At 36.2% G+C, this 16232-nt stretch overlaps 1 protein-coding gene across 8 annotated transcripts in view; it reads right to left on the minus strand.

Annotated features, from left to right (window-relative positions):
- Nucleotides 1-16232, minus strand: part of RAPGEF6 (Rap guanine nucleotide exchange factor 6) — a 207433-nt gene that overhangs the window by 79659 nt on the left and 111542 nt on the right. For all 8 annotated transcript variants that reach the window (XM_060177662.1, XM_060177643.1, XM_060177648.1 and 5 more), the window contains 4 exons: nt 13504-13668; nt 11444-11551; nt 6204-6407; nt 2705-2813 (listed from right to left, as the gene is read on the minus strand). In XM_060177662.1, the coding sequence (XP_060033645.1) occupies nt 2705-2813; nt 6204-6407; nt 11444-11551; nt 13504-13668 (586 nt within the window). The remainder of the gene's footprint in view (nt 1-2704; nt 2814-6203; nt 6408-11443; nt 11552-13503; nt 13669-16232) is intronic.

Below are 16232 nucleotides of genomic sequence, written 5' to 3' on the forward strand. Positions count from 1 at the left end.
ATAGTGGTGAAGGACCTAGGCAGGGTATTTTGCATAAAACTGAAAAATGTCCCAACAACTGTAAACTGTATTTACTGTAAAACCATTCATCCTCCAAACAAAAAAGGAAGTTGTGGTACAAACACACATACAATATATGGAATACTGCTCAACTATTCAAATGACAAATGTTATCTCTTTTCCCTCTTCTTGGATGGAACTAGAAGGTGTTATGTTAAATGAGGTAAGCCAAGAAGAGACAGACAAGTACTGGAAGATCTCACCTAAAGCTGGAACTTAAAACAAGGGCAGATAGGCAAAACACAAAGTGAAACTTGGACTGCATGTGCTATGTTGCACCAGAGAAAAGAACTTGGGGGAAGAACGGAAGGGAGAGCGTGGAGCAGATGTTGGGGTCCTGGTGTACGATAGTGGAAAAGGACCTAAGTTGTGGGGTGAAGAGGTAATAACGCATACTTTTTAAGCTCTTCCAAAATACTGATTATCACAACTTTTTGTGTCATTTTACAGTTAGGAAAAATCAATCATAACCCATTTTTCATTAAGCAATGTCACAAAACCAATTTGTGGCTTTTATTTTCAGTGTGTTCTTAAATAAAGTTCAACTGCTAAAAGAATAAAACATTAAAAGAAATTCTAAAGTGGAAAGCAAGGCTCCTAAAAATTCATGGGGTGGTGGTGGGGTGGTGGCGGTGGTTGGAGCTGCGAAATAGCTCAAGTAGCAGAACACAGGAATTATCAGCCTGTTAAACTTTAGAGGATCAGATGCATGCATTACTGAGTTCTGTGGGAAGAGTAGCAAAATTTTATTCCAGAACTGCAAGCCTAAACTTGACCTGTTTCTTCAGGGACATTAGATAAGGGCTTTGTAGTTTATATCTGACATTTGTGATTCTAATTCTGTCAGTTCTAACTTACTGTGCCTAAGCATCCCCTTGAATTAAACTTTCTTCAGTGTGGTAGCGTCTTGTCTTGGACCTGATCACATGCATGGCAAAGTAGCATATTAACCCAAGAAAACTATATCACCAGCTGTCACCCCCCCAGCTCTTTTTATTTATAGCTTTCTATAAGTAAACTGTGCTGATTCTATTTATCTTTCTCTTTCATTAATAATTAATTTACAAGAATCTCATGAGGGGCCAGCCATGGCATACCCAATAGAGTATATACATTACCATGGACAAGAACCTAGGTTCAAGTTCATAGTTTGCACCTGGAGGGCAAATTTTCATAAGAGGTAAAGCAGTGCTGCATGAGTCTCTCATCTATTTCCTCATTTCCCTTTCAATTTCTGTCTCCGTCAAAAAGAAAAACATGCTGACACACAGCTAGATAAGCTAAGCTTGGAGGGACTAAGTAATTTACTTTCTACAACAAAGCAAGTTCTGTTTGAAATGTTCAACATCAGAATTGTTTTAGTTTATCCCTACAGGTGATGTTTCTAAATACTACCCCAGATTCCAGGAAAACCAGTAACTGTTATAACTTACGTATTCTATGACTAACTAGTATAACACTAAAAAGTTGCCAGCTGATAATTACACAACAGAATTAACACAATGCAATTCAGTCAATGTAACTCAATTAAAAAGAGGAAAAACACCAAGATGTTTCATTTTCATTATGACTAAGTACAGTATAAATAGGAGGAGCCAAAGGGAAAAATTGAAAGAACAAAATAAAACAAAACAAAAAACCCCCAAAACCAAACCAAACTTGTACTTCCTTTGCTGTAGGCCAATCTCTTAAATTTAACCCTTCTGAAAGTGCAACCTAAATTATCTAGATTTTTTTGTTCCCCATTTCTTCATCTTTCTTACGTTTTCACTTGTTGCTTCTCAGAATTTCAGAAAGCATCCTATAATATCTAATTAAGCTAAATTATAGTCTTTCCTAAGAGTTGATAGAAAAGAAACCAAATAGATTTAATCTAAACGACAAGTTTCTTCTTCATTCAGATACAAACATGAGAGGGTTAAAGAATAGGAAAGCTATCAAGGGAGGGGATGGGACACGGAGTTCTGGTGGTGGGAAGTGTGTGGAATTGTACCCCTCTTATCCTATGGTTTTTGTCAGTGTTTCCTTTTTATAAATGAAAATTAAAAAAAAAATACTGCAGACACTGTTGATTACTCTTACACAGAAAGGGAGAGTATGTGATTGTTACAAATATGTAACTCACTACCTAACTGAATATTTTGCTCAGTTTATTTCCATGAACCAGCTCATGAGTATTCATATTACCTTCTCACCTTTTTTCTTTTTTTGCTAAATTCTGGCTTATGGTAGTGCCTCAGGCAAGATATTTTGCATAGCTACTATGCTATCTCATCAGCTCATATTATCTTAGAAAACACTGAAAAATAGCTTGATCAGTACATTAGTTCAGTGGTGAAAATGACTATGACTTTCTAGCTTCAGTTGAGTCAGAAGAGTATGCTTCATTCAGCACCCCCAGCGAAGTTCAGTAAGTAATACTCAGTAGACATTCAAAATGACTGAATAAATACAGTTGTACATCTATCTTAAATGTTAAGACAACAAAATAACTAAATATAATGAAAATTCTAGAAGACATATATCTCCACAATAAATATCTCAAAGAATTAGGTACATTTTCATAGTTTACTATCTTCCTTTTCATTGTAATAACTTTTCTGTTTCCCACTATCAACAAAAGGCAGCTTTTACAAAAACTCACCAAAAATGTTGGTCTTTACAGTAAGTGCAAGATGAGTATTATTCTTCAAAATTTCGAGGGCCTTGACAAATGTAATATTCTCGAAGTTTTGTCCATTTACTTCCATTATCTTGAATAAAGGTATTTTAAAAATATAAGTTGAGTGAGACTGAACATTACTAGTCACTTCTGCAATCTTAACTTGAACGGTGAAAAAAATGAGATGTTAATAAAATGCATCTATTATGAGAACAATAATTATTCTGTGAGAAGTGATTATCAGTTTGTTTTTTTCTCTACATAGTATTTCTCCAAATCATCACTTTAAAAAAAATAATAAAATTCATACCTTTGGGATCATAGTAATTTTTTTAAAATACTGAATGATTTATATATAAACAAAACATTTCAATAGTCCTGAATTATAAAATTTTCTATGTATGTACAAATCTTAGCGAAATACACTAAATGCAAATTTACTGCATTTAAAAGAGAGGCTAATTCATTTTAAAGCAGTACTCAAGCCTGTAATCTCACTTCATGTCACTGACTGAATCAACTGTATGGGGTCTTCTTCCCTCTACCATTGCAGATCCTTTCTATCAAGGATTCCCAAAGTTGGTAGGGCTTCCCAAATTTGGCTATAGTTCAGAATCATATAGGTAGCTTATTAAAAAAAAAAACAATTTCAAGTAGAAGAAATAAAGAAATATATATGATGGGACTGGGGAGCAGCACAGAAGACAGATCTCAAGGATTGACAAAAATTCTAAATCTTGGGAGTCGGGTGGCACAGCGGGTTAAGTACACATGGCGCAAAATCCTGGTTCAAGTTCCCAGCTCCCCACCTGCAGGGGAGTCACTTCACAGGCAGTGAAGCAGGTCTGCAGGTGTCTATCTTTCTCTCCCCCTCCTCTCTCCATTTCTCTCTGTCCTAACCACCAACAACAATAATTACAACAGTAAAATAACAAGGGCAACAAAAGGAAATAAATATTAAAAAATATCTAAATAAAAAAACCTTGAAAAAATTCTAAATCTTAAAAATTTTCAAAACTTGTTTAGGGAGATAGCATAATGGTTTTCAAAAAAAAGATTTTCATGCCTCAGGCAACAAAGGTTTCAGACTCAGTCCTCCGCACCACTGCTGATTAGTGACGTGGTGAAAACAAACATGTAAATAAGCAAATAGAATAAAAAAGATGACAAAATATTAGGAAAAAAAATCACAATATTAAACTCTCTAGAGCTGAAAACATCCTGAGAGTACATACTGAAACAGATCACACAGAATCATGTAACAAAAGGATTAGTGTGTTTGTGTATCCAATGAAAACTGTAAATCAAAAAAAAAAAAAAAAAAAAGGAAAGACAGACAGACACAGACAAACAAACACATTCAAGAATATTATTCTTTGAAGGGGAAAAAAGACCTGATATCCAATGATTTCATATTTGGGAAGGGGAAAAAATATATAGTGTTTTTACTTCTTCCATAAGTTCTTCCAAGTACCATTTTTTAAGTCTGGGTTATTGCCATTTTTAACATTTACATCCACCCTAGTTATCTTATTGATCACCTGCATTTTGTCTCATTTCATTTGTCTTCTGGTATTTCTTTACCTGTCCTGTTGCTTTTTTTCCTCTATAAAGGTAAATGGGTACTGTAGTCTCATATGTTCTTTTATGTACAATAATACTTTTTGTTCATGGAATATAAAATTTTTTGGTCACCATTACTTTAACCTCACAGCTGTAGTCTCAGAAAAGTGATTTCAATTCATCTTAGGGTTTTCTTTTGACAATTGGGAACATTTTCTCATTTCCCAGTGAGAGGTTTCTCTAAAATAGTCAACAATTTTTATAGTATAGCTCAATTAAAAGTAAAATAAAGTCAGCATTATAAATGAATCAATAAAAATGAATCAATACAAAGTCTTAACAGGGGAAAAAGTAGGTTTCCCAAATGACTATGCTTTATATCAGAAACTACTCTGGTGTCCAAGAGAACCATCCAGAAATCTTTGATTAATAAAAGATTCTTAGAACTTTTCTCTGGAGAATATAATTAATGTAAGTGAAGTATGTCTAGAAATTTTAACTTTTTTTTTTTTTTTTTTTTTTTGGTCACTGGGGCTTCACTACTCTGGACATTTTTCTTTCCCAGGTAGAAAGAAAGAGACACGGGCAGGGAGGTGGCACATCTGGTAGAGCACGCACAGTACAGAGTGTAAGGACTAGAGTTTAAGCTGCTGATCCCTACAGCTGCGGGAAGGAAGCTTCATAAGCAGTTAAAACAGAACTGCAGATCTCTCTCCCCCCCTTTCCTTTCAATTTCTGTCTTTATCAAATAAATACATAAATAAATAAATATAAAGGCCATTGGGAATGGTGGTATTTGTGAAGCAAGCATGGAGATCCAGGGATAACCACTATAACAGAAAGGAAGGTAAGGAGGAAGGAAAGGATGAAGGAAGGAAGAAAGGAAAGAAGATGGAAAGGGAGGAGGCAGGAAGGCAGGCAGGCAAAAAAAAAAAAAGAAAGAAAAGAGAAAAGAAAAGAAATACAAAAAGAAAAGAAAAATCACCACAGCACTGAAACTTCCTCCAATGGTCTGGGCTCCTACCTGGGTCATGTGCACAGGAAAGCCAGCACGTTATGCAGGTGAGCTATCTTGCCTGCCCTAGTGTCTAGGAATTCTAGTTTTCAGTGTATCACATTTTGAGATATAATGCTCTACAGTCACCTAACAGGTACCTGGAGAAAATCGGTCCCCAGCAACTTCCTCCTAATGTTGCCTTCTTCTTCTCCCTTCTCTTCTTCTTTTTGCCTCAGGGGTTATTGCTGGGGCTCCTTGCCTACATTCCAAATGTACTGCTCCTGGAGGTTATTTTTCCCTTTTGCTACCCTTGTTGTTTATGTTGTCTTCTTCCTAGCCTATCACTTTATTCATTCTGCTTATAAGTATAGTTGTCCTACAGTATGACCATTATATAAGGTATTCCCACTGCACTGAAGGAAGTTTTGATGTTGTGGTCTCTCATACCTTTTTTTTTCTTCTGCCTCTCTGTTCCTAATTAAAAAAAAAAAGTCATAGTAATAAACTCATTTTAAAAGAACATCTATGGGTCCTGGTGGTGGCATACCTAGTAAAGTACACACACTACTCATAATGCACAAGGACCTGGTTCAAGTCCCTGGTTCTCACTTGCAGGGTGGAAGCTTCAGGAGCAGTGAATTAGTGCTGCAGTTGTTTTACTTTCTCTGCCACCCCCCGCCAAGTTCTCTTTGTTTCTATCAAAAAGAAAAAAAAAAATGGCTGCTGGGAGTAGTGGATTCATTATACAGGCACTAAGCCCCATGATAACCCTGGTGATGGAAAAATAAATTTTAAATATAACATCTATACAAAGGGAGAAAAAAAATCCTCAAATTGGTCAAGTTTATTAGAAGGAATATCAGATAAGAAAAACAGTACCTGACATAAAACTTATTAAGACTTTAAGGGGCTGTTACTTACCTGATCACCACGTTTTAGTCCTGCGTCCGCAGCTTTGCTACTAGGTTCTACTCCTTCAATAAAAATTCCAAATCCTTTTTCACTTCCTCCATTAAGGCTGAAATGAAGAGGGGATTCTCGGGAAGCCTTTTGTAACACAATCTGTCTCCATTTAGCCTTTGCAGCACAGGCAATATTCAGTAACCGGAGATGACCGTTCATTTTCTATAGAACAGAAAAGAGTAGCGTGTACCTACTCTTACAGATTTTTTTAATCACCTAAAATTATTAGATTAAGAGCCACAGTGGAAATACAGAGTAATGAGTATGCAAGACAGAATACATAAAATTGGAGGAAGAAACTTGCCAAGCCAGAATTCTCTCAAGAACAAGAGGGTAAAAGAAGTAGGTTGAAAAGATGGACAAGTTCCAATGGACTACAATGGAGGAATATTGGCGCGCACACACACACACACACACACACACACACACACACACACACACTACAGAAAGAATTGGTTGGGGGGAGAGATAGAATACCGCTAGTATTTGCCTCACCTCTAGTATTTGCTCCAGGTAGGGAGTTGAGTGCTTGAACCCAGGTTCTTACACATGTTAACAGGTGATTTTAGCTAAGTGTACCACCATCTGACCCCTAACATATTTTCAAGAGGTGTATAATTATACCCCTAACTCATATATAGCCATGTAAACCAATGTTACAATTTTCAATTTTAAAAAAGGGAAAAGCCTTATATATTTTCAAAGCTTCTAGAAAATGATAGTTTAGAAAAGATTTCTAAGTGATGTATCACTTAGGAATAAAGGAAATTTACTTTTGTTTCCAGAACCTAATACATATGCTGTAATTTGCTTAATTCTTGGCTGTTATATAAAAGCAGAATCCTAAGTGTCTACATAGACTTAGAAACCCTCCTCACCTACTTCCTATTACAGTTCTCTCACTCACTACAAAGCTAACCTTATCAAAGCAAGGACTGCAAAAGCTGAATAAGCATAAGAGACCGGCATGCTTTAATGATGACTCTTTAGTCACTATCAGGCCATTCCATAAGTTAGGGCCCTAACCGGGGAGTCCTGAGATTCCCAAACAGACATGATAGCCAAGACCTCGAATAAACCCCTCTCTCCATTGTTACCGGTCATTTCTATCAGGAACAACACAACAGACCCCTCTGTAGGCCCCCACAGGACCTTGCCCTCAACTTGGATCAACAACCATAGAGAATGTTCCATCCTCTGAAGGGAGGATGGACAACATACTCTATGCTACACCTGAGGAAGATGGGTCGATACTGGGGAAGCCTGGAATGTTCGTACTCATGACCACAGAATGTGAGCTCAGATCTACAGGGATGCAGAGGTCACACAGGCTCCTAAGCTAATTATGGGCCCCAGATGACACCAAATTGATGGGGTTTACAGTCAACAATATTTATACCCCTGTCCCATATTAGGGAGCTACTCTCTTCCCTGATCCAGCTTTCTGGTCCTTTTTCCAGTCATGACATCATCTCCCCAGACAATAACTTGGATCCACTGGCATATCAGATTTCAGGCTCAGGGGAAAAAAGAAAAAGGAAAAAAACAAAAATCAAACAAGCAAACAAAAAAACCTAGTATAGACACAGGCCCTTTGGAATATAATTAAAATATACTACTAGCTATCTACAAAATGGAGGACCCTCCCCAACTCTTCATCTGCACTTTATTCCAGCCCATAGGTCCATGATTGGTCAACAATTTGTTTGGCTTTATATGTTAACTCTCTTGTCAACTACCAGGTTCCAGATGCTAGCATGATGCTGACCAGACTTCTCTGGACAGACAACCCCACCAATGTGTCCTGGAGCTCTGCTTCCCCAGAGCCCTTTTTCCACTAGGAAAAGAAAGAGATAGGCAAGGAGTATGGATCGACCTTCAACGCCCATGTTCGGTGGGGAAGCAACTACAGAAGCCAGACCTTCAACCTTCTGCATCCCACAATGACCTTGGGTCCATACTCCCAGAGGGTTAAAGAATAGGAAAGCTATCAGGGGAGGGGATGGGATACAGAGTTCTGGTGGTGGGAATTGTGTGGAGTTGTACCCCTGTTATCCTATGGTTTGGTCAATGTTTCCTTTTAAATAAAAAATTATAAAAAAATTAATCAGATATATATAAAAAAAGTATCCTTTCAAACCTTTATATAAAACCCTTAAATGATTTGACCCACCTTTTCAAATATTGTCTTATATCTAAACATAAATCCAAATCTTCACCTAACATTTCTATTATTATTTGAAGGTTTTTCCATCAACTTTATATTTTCTCTTTTTTCTTTATTTTAACCTCAGCTCTGACTGTGGTAAAGGGTTGGGGGGGGGATACTGAACTTGGGACTTTGGAGCCTCAGGCATGGGAGTCTCTATGCTATCTACCCACTACCTTAAACTTTGTATTTTAACTTCTAGATTTAAATAGCGAGCTTATTATCAAATAGTCCTCAAATAGTGTGATATGTGTAGATCTCATGTCCATAACAATAAACTAATTTTTTTTTAAATGAAGTTCAACATTTGTTTTGATCTTAAATAAGATCTTAAAAGTATAAAGCAGAATTCAATAAACTCTCAGTATTAAAGAAACAAACTTATGACCTTAAGGCAGTTTCTACATTCCACTAGACCCTTTATTTATTTGAAAATCAATTCAGCTTATATGAGAAGGGAATCCTAGCACTGCTCTGACTTATGCAGTATAGGGAACTGAGTGTGGGTCCCTTACGTACAAGTTCTATACTCAACACTGAGCATTAGCATCTATAATATCTAAATGATCACCACTGGAATACCCATATGTTGGTGGTGAGCCTCTATATCTTAATTAAGTTCCACAGTCACTATTCATTTTCCTCACTATGCACAGAACAATTTGCTGCTCAGGACACTCTAAGAATCAAGGGAGAACAAACAGTGTAACAATAATAATCTACCACTTTTCCCCTTATTCAGCTAAAATCACAAATATTCTTTGAATAATTAAGCACCTGCTATGTTCTGGATTTTGTTCTCCAACTGTCAAGATCACCAATCTATCACAAAACTGTTTTTTTTTTTTTTTTTTTAAAAAAAAACAATCCCAAAGTATAAGGGGTGACTATAAAGACAAGTAATAAAAACTTAGGCAACTTGCTCAAGTTCATATATATGTTATATATAATATATATATGGCAACTTATGGTGCTTGAATCTTAAATCAATCAATCTGAATCATAAGCTATATTACTACTTATCTAGTAAAACTTCAAGGAGCTTGAAGCAGTGACCCTGCTGCAGTTTAAAGTTTTACATCTAATATGGAAATTGAAATGGACTCATTAAATAACTACTATGAAAACTAAAATGGACTTGAAGGAATTATTATTATTTTAAAATTTTCTTTATTGGGGGATTAAGGTTTATAGTTGACAGTAAAATAGTCTGTGTATGTGTAACATTTCTCAGTTTTCCACATAAGAATTCAACCCCCACTAGGTCCTCCTCTAACATTATGTTCTAGGACCTGAACCCTCCCTCCCCACCCCAGCGTCTTACTTTGGTGCAAAAAGCTGACGGGATTATTTTAAAACAAATGAAATCACATCTACAAGGGAAGATTTACAAAGTCTAATATAGAGCCAATACCTAAAAGTCAAACCTTGAAGACTACATTGTTTCACGTAGCACAGTTGTGAGAATAAAATTCAAGAATAATAGCACTGGAAAATAATATAAAATGATTTGATTGGCTATAATCTAGGGTATGCACACACACACACAACTCAAAATTCAAGTGAAAAACTTTAGCATATTAAATATTCTACTATATTTAACAATTTGGTAGAAAGTACTCTGGCTCATGTTAAAGAAAGTAATATTCAGGGGCTGGGCGGTAATACAGTAGGTTAAGCGCACATGGTGCAAAGCACAAGGACCGGCGTAAGGATCCCAGTCCTCCCCACCTGCAGGGGTCACTTCACAGGCGGTGAAGTGGGTCTACAGGTCTCTATTTTTCTCCCCTTCTCTCTGTCTTCCCCTCCTCTCTCGATTTCTCTCTGACCTATCTAACAATGACAACATCAACGACAACAATGATAATAACCATAACAATTAAAAACAAAAAACCAGGACAACAAAAGGGGAAAAATTTGCCTCCAGGAGCAGTGGATTTGTGGTGCAGGTGCCAAGCCCCAGCAATAACCTTGGAGGCAAAAAAAAAAAAAAAAAGAGAGAGAGAGAAAGTAATATTCATCTCCCCTGTGGTTCAAAAGTACTCTTTTAGTTATGCAATATATGCTACTTAAAAAAGGTATGTCCTGGGAGTGGGGCAGTAGCTCAGCGGGTTAAGCGCAGGTGGTGCAAAGCACAAGGACTGGCATAAGGATCCCAGTTCAAACCCCTGCCTGGTTCCCCACCTGCAGGGGAGTCGATTCACAGGCAGTGAAGCAGGTCTGCAGGTGTCTTTCTTGCTCTCCCCCTCTCTGTCTTCTCCTCCTCTCTCCATTTCTCTCTGTCCTATCCAACAACGATGACATCAATTACAACAACAATGAAAAACAACAAGGGCAACAAAAGGCAACCAAAAAAAAAGGGTATGTCCTTCAGGACAAAACTGATGGAGCTGGAGGTCATTATGCCTTAAAAACTACTATTAGTTCTAACAGGCATCCTTTTTTTTTTTTTTTTTTGGTCAACACTGGGTCACCAGTCAGATCAACATTTTCCCCCTCAAGTGGAAGACAGAGACAGTGATAGAAAGATCCCCGAGTACCAATATGGTGAGGGATAGACTCAAAAGTAGGTCATGCGTGTGACAAAGCCAGCTCTTAACAGGCTGTTACAAACACATTGGTAATGAAATGAGACACTAAACTAGGGAGTGGGGGAAAGAGGGTGGGGAACTACATAAAACACGTTTATATCTATATGCCTAAATCAGAAACCCAAGTGAACTTACCAATTAAATGAACTTGGCCAGGGAGTTCAAGGGCAAGGGAGAGAAGGTCATACATACACCAAAAATTTTAAGCCTAGCTCACATTAGTCTTAAAACAAAAATGTAAGTTAGAGTCAAAAAGAACATAGAGAAGCAGGGAATGAACAGAAATCTAGAATACAGATCTGTAAGTTCTCAGAAAAGAATATAAAGGGTTTTTTAAGTTACTTTTTTTTGGAGGGGGGGAGAACTCTGAGACCCTGAAATACATTTTCAAGACTTACTGTATCTTCCAGATTCTTTTCAAATTCCTCCAGAAAATGAGTCATAGCAGGATCACCTTCAAAATCATTAAAATGATTGTTTACCCATAACAACACAATCCGTGTTACCTGTGGAAATATGGAAGAGTCAGATGTTTTTCCATAAAATGCCAGTGCAGGTATTTTACCCTAAAAGCATATTCCATAAGTATGTCCCAAATAAGGGAGCTTTCTGGCCAATCTCCTTGGCCACTGTTCTGGACTCAAGGTTCATTCTAACAGAGAGGTATGGTTTGTGCTTTTGCTTCCTTGTCTCCATTCAACAAAATGGGCAAAATTTGTGGTTTTGATGCGCATTTCATTATGACTAAATATTTCTTTAGTATATTATCAAAGACATGATTGTAAATATATATTTTTCCAATATATTTATTTATTTTGAACTTGAGCACTGCTCTTTCTGGCTTATGGTAGTGCCAGGGACTGAACCTGAGATCTTGGAACTTCAGGAATGACAGACTTTTGCATAACTACTGTGCTATCTTCCTGGCCACCCCATATTTCTTTGATGTAGATAAAAATTAAATTTTGATGAAACTTGACATGCTGAATCTATGCTTTGTAATTTGTGCTCTGGGTATCATAGCTAAGAAATAATTGCTCAATCCAAAGTCACTGTTATTTATCCTTTTTTTCTAAGAGTTTTATCACTTAAAGTATTTGACCCATTCTGAGTTAATTTCCATATACAGTGCAAGGTAAGCTTCTATTATCACTCCTTTGACCACGTTTGTCTTTTCTTTCTTTCTTTCTTTCCTTTCTTTCTCTCTCTCTCTCTCTTTCTTTCTTAGACACTTTAGCTTCTTGATAGAATTTCACAGTCCAGCTACATATAACTCCTTCCTTCCATACTTTAGTTTCTTAACAGAATTTCATAGTCCAGCTACATAAAACTTATTTCCTAGAAGGATTTAATAGGCAATTATGGCCTTAAATATTTTATTTACATTTTTTAACTTGATAAGAGAGAAACTCAGAGGGGGAAGGAGATAGAGAGGAAGAAAGAGACACCTGCAACACTGTTTCACCACTGGTGAAGCTTCTCCCCTGCAAGTGGGCTTGAAGCTTGAACTGCAAATGTGCATTCAACCCAGTGAGCCACTGCCCAGCTACTACTTTTAACTTTATTAAAATAACTAACTTCCTACCAATTTGCTGAAATATTACTCTGCTATTTAACTGCATAATGGCCTCATGAAGTAAGATAACTTATTTACTAGCAAACAGTTTAATGCAGAGAAAATACTCAAAGGACAGACTGAGTCAGAGATAAATCAAGACCTGGCAAACTTTTCAGATGACTACAAAGTATTTACCTCAGAATAACAAGTGTATTTATATTTTGATGCTTGAAAACAACCTAAACTCATTTGAAAATAACTGAATATACTTCCCAAATTATTCATCAACTTTAAATGTTTTGATAACCTTCAGAAACAACCATATCGTCTAATAAAAATGGAAAATTATGTAGCTGTCATATTTTCTGAGTTTATAGATATACCACAACCTTATCTTTAGTATTTAACTTTCAAGGATAACAATCACTTCTTTAAAAAAAAATTTTTTTTAATATTTATTTTCCCTTTTGTTGCCCTTGTTATTTTTATTATTGTCATAGTTGTTGTTGTTATTGATGTGGTCATTGTTTGATAGGACAGAGAGAAATGGAGAGAGGAGGGGAAGACAGAGACGGGAGAAAAAGACACCTGCAGACCTGCTTCACCGCTTGTGAAGCGACTCCTCTGCAGGTAGGTAGCCAGGTGCTTGAACTGGGGTCCTTACGCTGGTCCTTGCACTTGGCGCCGTATGTGCTTAACCCGCTGCGCCACCGCCTGACTACCAACAATTACTTCTAATATGTAATTTTGCCATAAAAGAAAGCAAGAGATTCATCAGTTTTCTTTAGGTGCATTCACATTCAATTGCTATTAAAATAAACATTTATCAACTATAAAAGTTTTATAAGTAAAATTCAAAGGTTAAATAATTTTCATAGTTTTGAAATTTATAAAACCAACCTTATCCCTTAAGTTGTCAATTTTAAACCATTCTAATAATTTGACTCCAACATCTAAAGGACTTTCAAGAAATGTCCTATAAGTTAATAGAAAATCTTCTATGTAAGTTGGGTCCACAATGGAATGTTCTTCTATTAGATGCATGATGAGACGCTCAGGTGTTGCCTAAAAATCCAAGGTAGAAAAAAAAAAAAAAGAAAAGAAACAGCTTAGGAATTAAAGAACCCTTGTTAAACATCTTATTTATTTATTTATTTATTTATTTTAGCCATTCTATTAGACAACTCCTTAAAATTGAGTTTTACTTTTAAAACCTTAAATACCAAGAGAACGTAGTCCTTACAGGTGGTAATTCAGTAGCATGCAGGCACGAAAGAAAGAGGAGTTGCATTTTCCCAGCTTTAAATATTTCAATAACATTTAATAATAACAAGCTTTTGAATTCCACTGATTTACCCTGGTGTGCACTGCCATGGCCATGTGTGCTACATTGTGGGGATTTAATGACTGTATTATGGTAAGAAAAGGAAGACGTTAAAAAAAAAAAAAAACTTTCTCTCAAATGAAATCATCTTCAAATTCCCTTTTATCTGGGGCTAGAGAACAAGACAGCCATTCAAGATAGTGATTTTATTACTGATGTTAATTCCAAGAATAGATATTCCCTCTTATTTAATTTTCCAAATCTAGCTGACCATCTTCAGAGGAAATTATATAGTTTTCACATAAAGAGTTTTCTGTACTTGCCTGTCTCCTTGTTTATAAAAAATGTAAATCACATTCCTCTACTCCTCTTTGAGTTTCTATACAATTTATTACCTTTGTAATATTTTTCAAAGTGAGCACACAAAACAAACAAAAAATATATATCAGATGTAAAACTGAAAACAAAGACCAGCTGGTACTTATAACCTCAAATTTCAATTTTCTACATTAAGCCAACAATGTTATTGGTCAGAGATCATATGGTACAACTATATTAATACCAGTTATTTTCTCATCCAAAATTACTTTTAAAAAAGTTACTTAATACTAACAATAAGTAATAAATTACTTCTTCAGAGGGAAGTCAGAAGTAAAGTTCTTTACCCATAAGCATTCAGTGTTGCCGGGAATGTAAATGGTGCAACCATTAATGAAAACACTAAAATAGAAATCCCATAGCACAGCTAGCCCACTTCTGGGTATTTACCCCCAAAGTACAAATATTTCAATTCAAAGCAATGTATATCCTCCCATGTAGATAGTAACATTATTTAAGATAGCTGGCAAGTAACCTTTGACTGCAGAGTAAATTAAAAAGACAAAGATATGACATATATGAATAATGACTATTCAGTTTTTTTCTTAAGTCTGAATAGGGAAAAAGTCCAGCTTTCAGTACACAGTAATTGTAAACCCGGGGTCACAAGTCTGACCATCAGCACCACCATATTTTAAACCTGAGCAGTGCCGTAGTTGCTCCCATGAAAGGTTAAATTCTGCCATTTGCAACAACATGAATGGATCTGGAGCACAGTGAAATAGCCAGATAAAGACACACACTGTGTCATTAATGACAGAACAGAAACAAAGCAGAACAGATGAACTAACAAAAATGGGACTTTATAAGATTAGTGGTTATCAGAAAGGAAGGGTGAATGAGAATGGGTACATTGTGACAAAGGAGACAAATAAATGGTGAAGAACACTATTGGAACAGTAATGAACTTAATGTAGGAAACACACATGTTGACTTTCAAGATGCATACCTAGAACTTACATAAATGTAATGTTACTTCAATTAAAAATTGTGTTTTAAGGGAAAAAATAAATAAGGCTCTTTACACATCCATTTAAGGAACAAAGCAAGCACGTCATTCCTATTCTCCCACCCCTAAAATACTCTGGAAGTACCAAATTGAGTTTTCATTAGGTCAATCACAATTCAAGATCATTTAGCTCATGTTCTTAAATCATTAAGTTAAGGATGGAACTGATCCAACATGCTAAAGAAAGGCTATTACTTGGCTAAATCATTGCAGCAAGATTGCTGTGGAGATTAGGTCATGTATTCAAAGATAAGTCCTACTGACATGCAGTAGACTATCAGTGAGGTGCACACCAGCATCCAAGATGGAATACTGTGAGACAGGGTGCAGAGTTAAGAGGGTCTAGGAAATGGCTGGCACAGCTATATGAGCATAGTAAAGAATGGCTAAGATAAATAATTAACATAGAATATAGTGTATGTATGGGGGGGTGGATGGAGATGGAGCACACACAAGAATGTTAAGAACCACTGATGGAGACGGTATCTACACATGAAAAGAAAAAGGCTAGAAAGAAAAACTTTTCTCATATATTCCTGGAATTCAGGGTACTGAATGAACTTATGATTATCACAGATAGATGGAGAGATAAAAGTTCTAGGTATGCATGCATTCATAGCAAATATATATGTATTTCCTAGTGCTTTTTGCTAAGAGGGTATAGAAGCAATGAGACTTTAGTAGTAATAAATGTAGTATGTGCTTAGATTTTGGTGCTAAAATGTTATTCTTCATTAGAAGGATAAAGGTACTCTGGAAAAATAGCCAGTTTCACAGATAGAACAGAAAAAGCAAAAACATCTTGTTTTGTCAAATAATAAGGAAGCTAGATGATTAAAAAAAAAAAAAAACTCTTGAAGAAACTCAGAGGCAGTAAAAAGGATACAAAAGAAGGCACCACTGCTCAGATCTGGGACA

This window comes from Erinaceus europaeus, chromosome 2 (genome assembly GCF_950295315.1).
Source record: "Erinaceus europaeus chromosome 2, mEriEur2.1, whole genome shotgun sequence".
Lineage (NCBI taxonomy): Eukaryota > Metazoa > Chordata > Mammalia > Eulipotyphla > Erinaceidae > Erinaceus > Erinaceus europaeus.